Source organism: Gossypium hirsutum, chromosome D13 (genome assembly GCF_007990345.1).
Source record: "Gossypium hirsutum isolate 1008001.06 chromosome D13, Gossypium_hirsutum_v2.1, whole genome shotgun sequence".
NCBI lineage: Eukaryota > Viridiplantae > Streptophyta > Magnoliopsida > Malvales > Malvaceae > Gossypium > Gossypium hirsutum.
Window position 1 is genome coordinate 715722 of NC_053449.1, and position 7771 is coordinate 723492.

The 7771-nt window shown below is 31.1% G+C and overlaps 2 protein-coding genes across 2 annotated transcripts; one reads left to right on the forward strand and one right to left on the reverse strand.

Moving 5' to 3' along the window:
• Nucleotides 1-364: 364 nt before the first annotated feature.
• On the forward strand, nt 365-2662 carry LOC107940473 (uncharacterized). Its single transcript, XM_041109840.1, has 2 exons — nt 365-1931; nt 2033-2662. The coding sequence occupies exons 1-2, from the start codon at nt 523-525 to the stop codon at nt 2037-2039; spliced, it is 1416 nt and encodes a 471-aa protein (XP_040965774.1). The 5' UTR covers nt 365-522; the 3' UTR covers nt 2040-2662.
• A 2676-nt stretch (nt 2663-5338) lies between these two features.
• Nucleotides 5339-6073, reverse strand: LOC107940466 (uncharacterized). The gene has a single exon (XM_016873895.2). The coding sequence runs from the start codon at nt 5985-5987 to the stop codon at nt 5595-5597; it is 393 nt and encodes a 130-aa protein (XP_016729384.1). The 5' UTR covers nt 5988-6073; the 3' UTR covers nt 5339-5594.
• Nucleotides 6074-7771: the final 1698 nt, after the last annotated feature.

Sequence of the window (7771 nt, forward strand, 5' to 3'; positions counted from 1 at the left end):
ATAAGCACTAATTTTCTCATAATTAAATACTATTTTTTTAAAAAAATAGAAATTAAAAATGAAAGATATAGAATGTATAATATAATTTTTGACCTTTAATTTATTATGTATTAATTTATAATTCTATCATTTAAAAGAGTAAATTAATTTTTTTTTCATCTAAAAATTTACTTTATATTAATTATAATATCAAAGCTCATCCGATATCAACATTCATCGTCTAATACACAAGCAAGGAATATAGGAAAACAAAAAGTAAAACATATACTTTTAGTATCAGCTAATATTCTCTTATTTAGAGTACACTCAAACCCACTGCATCCCATTCTTAGTAATTATAAAGAAGAAACATACATAGGTATAGGCAACCCACCGTTGAAGCAAAGTACCATAGCAAGTTCAAAGAGACTCCTACAAGTAAACATTTGGAATCTCTCCCTTCTAATTTTCTGCTTTCTTTGAGTTATTCAATTTCAATTTTTCTTTCTCTACCACATCGAAAGAGGCAGAGAGGAAGGAGAAATGGAAGAGCTAAAGAACTATGGGCATCAACATCCACTGTTGATGTTAAATGAAGAGCAGTTGCTTGGCAATGGCAATGGAGTTGTTGATTGCTCAAGGTGTGGGGGGAAGGTGTCAGCTCCATGTTTTAGCTGTGTGGACTGCTGTGGGTTTTACCTCCACAAAACATGTGCCGAGGCACCTTTAGAGCTTAATCATCCTTTTCATCGTCACCATCCTCTCGTGCTTTTGCAGAATCCACCATCTTCTTACACAAGGTCCGTTTGTGATTTCTGTGATGAAACATGTGAGAAATTCATTTACCATTGCTCTTGTGGCTTGGACTTTCATATTAAATGTGCTTTGTTTACATTTAATATTGCTGAAAGAAATTTGAAAGAGCTTGAGCATGTTGCCCTTGAGGATCCATCGTTTTCCTCTGAAAACGATGGTGGAAACCTGTGTAAGTGCTTTGTGTGCTGGGAACCATTAGCAATGTATACATACTTCTCTCTTGATTGTGGGTTTAATTTGCATAAGAAGTGTGCTGAGCTTCCTCTCAAAATGGATCATTTGTGTCATCGCAAACATCCTCTTGTTTTGCAATTTAATAGTGAACGGCGTGCTTGCAAAGTATGCCAAGTAACTCAACGAAGAGGATTTGTGTATGGTTGTTCACCTTGTGAGTTGGCTATTCACATTGATTGTGCATCGCCATTACCAGTTATCGAAGATAAAAATCATCAACACCCATTCACCTTGTTTTGGAGACAAAATCCATTCATTTGTGATGCTTGTGGAACTGGAGGACATCATGTTGCATATACATGTGGTACTTGCAGTATTATGGTCCATAAAAAATGCATTTCATTGCCACGCATTATCCGACACTCGTATCATATCCATCGTCTTTTTCACAAGTATCTCATTCATAAGGAATATTTTGAAAGTTTGAATTGCGTATGGTGTCATGAAGTTGTTGATACAGAGTACGGTAGTTACTTCTGTGTAGATTGCAATGTTATATTCCATGTGAATTGTGCATTGCACGGAAAGGGGTGGTATTGCATAGTTTCACAGGAAAATGAAGATGACAAGTCTCTTGATATACCTGTTAACTCCATCACTAAGGTTCTTGAGAGGAATGATGCTGGAGAAGCCACAGTAATAGAACATTGCAAGCATAAGCACTACTTGATGTTAAGTGACAAAATGAGAGAGCATGGCGATAAATGTTGTGATGGGTGCTTGTTATTGATCTCCGCTAAGTTCTACCATTGCTTGCGGTGTGATTTCTTTCTTCATAAATCTTGTGCTGAATTACCTAAGAAGAAGCTTTTTCCGAAACATAGTTGTTATGGAAAGCCTTTTTCTGGACCAAAACCCTTCATCCTTACTTCAGACTGCATGTTCAAATGTGTTCTATGCAGGTACCTTTCTAATGGGTTTTCTTATAAATGTAATGAATGTGGAATTCACACGTGCCTTCGATGTCCTGATCTAATTCTCCAAGATGCTGTAAAAATTCCAGGGCATAAACACCCTCTTCTTTTCTATTATGATTATGAGCGGCAGTGTAGTGCTTGTGGGGGGGTATCTTTGGCGCAAATCGCTATAAGGATTGCAATTTTAATTTATGCGTTTGCTGTGTTAAACGACCCACTAGAGTTAGACACAAATGCGATGAACATATTCTTGCACTCACTTATGACAAGATTAATGATTATGCAAAATATCATTATTGTGACATTTGTGAGAAAAAAAGGATCCAAAGCACTGGTTTTACCATTGTGAAACTTGTGACATTTCTGTTCACGTGGATTGCGTTATTGGAAAATATTCATTCATCAAACTCGGGAGCACCTACAATGAGGGAAACCATGAACACCCTCTCACTTTTGTCAATAAGATTCATTACTATCTTGAATGTGTTGAATGTGGTGAGCCTTGTGAAGATCTTTCTCTTGAATGTGCAGAATTAGGCTGTAACTATATTGCTCATTGTAAATGCATAAAACCAGCAATCAATGATAGATACTGAAAATTGCGGCTTTAGTTTCAGAATAAGACAGTGTGTGGTTGTTGTTAATGGTTGCTACTATGTAATGTATTTAGATTTGAATTGTAAATATATGAGAATAAAATTGATATGATTTGTTTATATCTTCTTTAATTTTCATGTATTTATTTTGTCGCATGCTAACTAAAATCATAATAATCATTAGATTCCATGAAAAATTAGTCCTTATGTGCTACCTTCCATATTTATATAAGTTTGAATATAGTTAGATATAAAAAAAATTGTTTACAATCCATTGGTTTCACTGGAAATTTTGTTTAGAATCGATATAAAATATTTTCATTGATTTGACAAATTTTGAAAATATTTCATAAAAAATATTTTCAAAGAAACAAATATATATTTCAATGAATAAAGGGTTGATTTATAAGAAGAATATGGACCTTGATTAAATGGTACAATTTAATTTTAGTCTTTTTAAAATATTAAAAATTCAATTTTAAATTGTTTTTGTTAAATGAATTTTTTTCATTTTTGATCTTTTCAAAAGTTTAATATTTATTTTAATGCAAGAATTTTAGCTTTAACCTCTCAAAATTTCTCTTAATTCTCTTAATTTCAAACCGTGAATATCTTGAGATAAGAGATGAAAATGAGAGCCAATTTTCTCTTAATTAAATACTAAAAATTGTAAAAAAAATTGAAAATAAAAATGAAAGATAAAGAAGGGATAATATAATTTTTGACTTTTAAACATTCAGTTTGGTATCTGTTCTTTTTTTTTCACTTTGGCAGGGACGAATCTAGAAATTTTTTTAATAAGAGGTAAAATTAATTATAATTTTTCCATAAATAAAAAATAAGTTTATTATGTATTAATTTATAATTTCATGGTTTTTTAAGGAATTAAACATAATTTTTTTCATTTTTAGGGGGCTAAAGAGAAATTTTACTATATATTAATCTATAATTTCTTTATTTATAAAATGACTGAAATGAATTTTTTCGTTTTGGCGGCCAAAATAAAATTTTACTACACATTAATTTTATGAGTGTTAAATTCAGTGTTTTAATAACCGAGATCACCGATTCTCAATTCGATTAGTACAATCGTTGGACCAATAATAATCTAATAAATAATTAAAATTCATAAAATGCTCAAGTACCAAGTTTAAGGATCAAAATGAATTTAGTTATCAAATTCAAAGACCAAAGTAAAAAAAAATACAAGTATCAAAGAAAATTTAATTATAAACTGTAAGGGCCAAAAACTATATTATCCCAATAAAGAAAGGTAGATAGATTGGTGTGAAGATCTGATGGGGACCGCAATGACCTTTTTTTTACCAAGAAAAATAGGTATAGACCATTTGCACCCATTTTTTGAGACCTTTTTGGTGGAATGGTCATAAAAAGACTTTGGCCATTCAGATAAAATTCACTCTATTTTTTTGTTTGATACAAAAAATTGATTTTATTTTAGTGCAACTTCAAAATTTGAATTATATTAATCGATTGAGTTTTAACTTGATTGGTACGGATATTGTTTCCAATGTAGGAGGACAGGGTTCAAGTGCGTTGAAGCGCATTATCCTCATATTTATGGGTTGAGAAGGGCTATAGGTAGTTCTAGGCATTGTGGCAAAAGGAGCAAAGCAGATATAATCAAAACATTTAATGAGATTGTTAAAAAAATATTCAAATTATATTAATAATTTTATTTGATTTTTGGAAATATTTTTTATTTGAAAAACCAGTTTTCAAGAAAATGAAAATGAAAATAGTCTTTATTTATTGAAATCAAACTGAGCCTAAATTCACAATATCACACTTTAGTGTTTTATCATTAAGTTTTGAGGAGATTTAATTAAGTTATTTTAAAATCAGGAATTTAAAGAGAATTTTCAAAAAATTTGAAGGGTCTTAATTAAAAGTTTTAAAATTTTTTAAGGGTATAATGAAAATTTTCCTAATTTATATATTTACAAAAACTTGCTTATAACCAGCGAACATGAAAAAGGAAGCACATATAAATTTATCTTGAAATGGATTAAATAGAAAATTTTTTTACTTTGGTGGCCAAAGTGTAATTTTACTATATAAAAATTTATAATTTAATTGTTTTTAAAGGGGTTGAAATATAATTTTTCATTTTTTTGGGGGCGCCTAGGGCACTACTTACCCCTTTGCATTCACCCCTAGTTGTATTAAAAAAAAGTAAAATTCTGCTATTAGTACATGCACTCTAAGTAAGTTATAGATTTAGTCCCTGTATTTTAACTTATCAATTTTAGTTCCTTTACTTTTAGAATTGGTCAACTTTAGTCAATGTACTTTCTATATTTTGAAATGTGTCCTGACCCAAACGGTATTAGTTAAATCCATGTTGGTTATATTTTGCTATTAGTCCTATACTATACGCAAAGTTATAAATTTAGTTCATATTCTCCAATTAGATCCTTTTTAATCCTATACTTCTCGAATTTTAAAATTTTAGTATTGACTCCATTAACGGAATTTTTTATAAATAATATTTGAAAATAACAAGCTAACATGACATGATACATATGATAATATGTTTGCCACATAAGATTTTCTGAAAAATAACATAACTAAACTTAATGAATTTAACAGCTACAGTTTGGATAATTAAGACTAAAATTTTAAAATTCGAAAAATAAAGGGACAAAAATACCAAATTATAGTGATACAATCCACAACTTATACATAATCTAGGGACTAATAGTAAAATATAACCAAAAAACTAAATTACAATAAACCCCCTAAAATAACTAAAACACAATAAAAATGTATGAATATTTCAAAATTTATATTCTATATATTACCTTAAATAATAACAAATACAACCTTTGGTAATTGTTTTCTGCAAAAAAATTATGTGAATATATATTTATTGCGAAAAATCATAAAAAAAAAATCAGACATACTCTGATTCTGTAATAATTGTATGTACATTATATAACCATAAAAACTAACTGATCTAAATATTGGGAAAAATATTTTTTAAAAAATCTATACCAAAAAATGAAGAACAAATTCATATAAGTGGCAGCTAATTGTTGATGTTGTTGATTCCTTTGCTAGGTGCAGAAGGTGGTATCGGTGCTCCCTTGGGAAGCATGCTGAAGATCGTCGGACCATATTTTCCGGCGAGTCTTTGAGTCGGAGACTTAAGGATTCCGACGTGGGGTTTCTTCATGGGAACCATATGATCACATGGCTGAGGTTGAGTCTCAGGGTGTTGTTTCGACACGTCGAGAACGACGTCGGTTTTGTGTTCTTCGACTTCGACGAGATCGGCTAAAGCAAGGTCCAAGGTTGTCTCCGTGGTGGACGGCGGCGAGTCGCTCAAGAGCCTGGCGGAAGATGGCGATGTAAAGGTGGTGAAGATGAAGAATAAGAGGAGCACGGCGGCGAGGTGTTGGGATTTATAGAAGGTAGCCATTAATGGACAGTTGTCGGAGGATTAATTTGAATGTTTTCTTGGGTTTAAAGGGCTTCCCTTTTACGATTAATTTGAAAGGTTTTGAGGGTTTATATAACACATGAAATGGGAAATCGTTGTTTTTAGAGTTGACAAAGTCTGTTCGGGTTCCGAGAAAATTATGGCAAGTACACGCGCTTGACATTTCTTTCATTTTCTTGTTAAGCAAGTCACCTCATTTGCTAATTTTTTTTTCTTTGGTTAATTCAAATGAAGGCACTTGTACTAAGAGTTGAATTGCATTTTGCCTTACTAAAAAAAGGGACAAATTAATCTGGTCATTCTGTTATAATTTCCTTACATTTGTACCATTAAAATTACAAATGGCAGGTCACATGTCACTATTCAATTATTCCATCATAACACTATTTTTTTAGTAGTACAAATTGATGAAAATTTTAACATAAAGGATTAGTTTACTCTTCAGTCTAACGTACAAGGATTAATTTGCTCAGTTTTTTACTGGAGGGGCAAAATGCAATCTGGCTCTTAAATAGGGGCCTCCATGGTACTTTTACTTTACAAAGTATTAATATATATCTTGTCACAATCAATTTTTTCTGTCAACTTAGCTATTAGCTTGGGTGTTAATTGCTAGTTTAAATCTTACGTAGAGTTTATATCGAAACATGTGAATTAAATTATAAATATTTTTGCGCCTACTATATAAATAATTTGGATATGATATGTTAAAAAAATAACTTTATTAAATTTATTAATATTGCATTTTTTAACTTGTTATATCTAAGTTGCTTACATAGTATATAATCAAATTAAAACCTGGAGAGTAAACAATATCTGACACCTTGAAGATGATAAAAGTACCATGGAGGTCCTTTTATTAAGAGTTAGATTGCATTTTACCCGTTTTTACTCAAAAAATGAGTAAATTAGTCATTGTATATCATATTAAAGAGCAAACTGGTCATTTCTATTAAAAAATCCATCCATTTCTATTTTTAAAAACTAGCATGATTGACAGAAAAACCAAATAGTTACACGTGATATACCATGTATACCTCATTCTGACATATAGAGACCCGTTTTAATTGAAAATACACCCTTCAACAAATATAAACTTATTCTAATTTGACTTTTAACAATAATTTTTTTTAGATTAATTTTAAATTAAGACTTCATTAGAAACCCTAATTTAAAAAATGGTATTAATATTTTTATAAGGCACTACTTGGTTGACATTTATTATGGAGTCAAAAAAAGCAAGTTCAAGGTAGTAGACCCGTTGTTAATTGGAAACTAATTGGCGGAAGTACACGGCGCGTGGAAAAAATGAGAGTGGGGAAAGTAAGAAGAAGTAGAAGAGATAGGAAGACCGTAAGGGAAGACGTCAGCGGTTGACTAATGAAAAACACGCCAGGTTTGGTCCAACCTGGGACTCTCAATGCTACGCGTTCCACACTGACTTGTCGCCCACGCTACCCGGAACACTTCCTAGTACTTTGCCACTACTTACATTTGAATTTCCACCGACAACTATGACTAGAGGTTGGTCCGAGGTCAAAATTTCAATTCCAAGTTCATTTTCGATCTGACCTAGCTTGCTTACTTTTTTTTTTCAAAATTAATAAAACTAATTGGTATTTTATATGTTTTTATAATTAAATTTAATTTTTAAAATATTTTTTATCATTTAAATTGAATTTGAATTGAGTCTAGCTAACTGGAGACGTAAAAATATTGTCCAAACTCAACTCAAGTTGAGCCAGACAAATTACTTCGCCTTT

Excerpts from the sequence above, each read along its gene's own strand:
- LOC107940466 (XM_016873895.2), bottom strand. The coding sequence starts at position 5,987 with ATGGCTACCTTCTATAAATCCCAACACCTCGCCGCCGTGCTCCTCTTA.
- LOC107940473 (XM_041109840.1), top strand. The coding sequence starts at position 523 with ATGGAAGAGCTAAAGAACTATGGGCATCAACATCCACTGTTGATGTTA.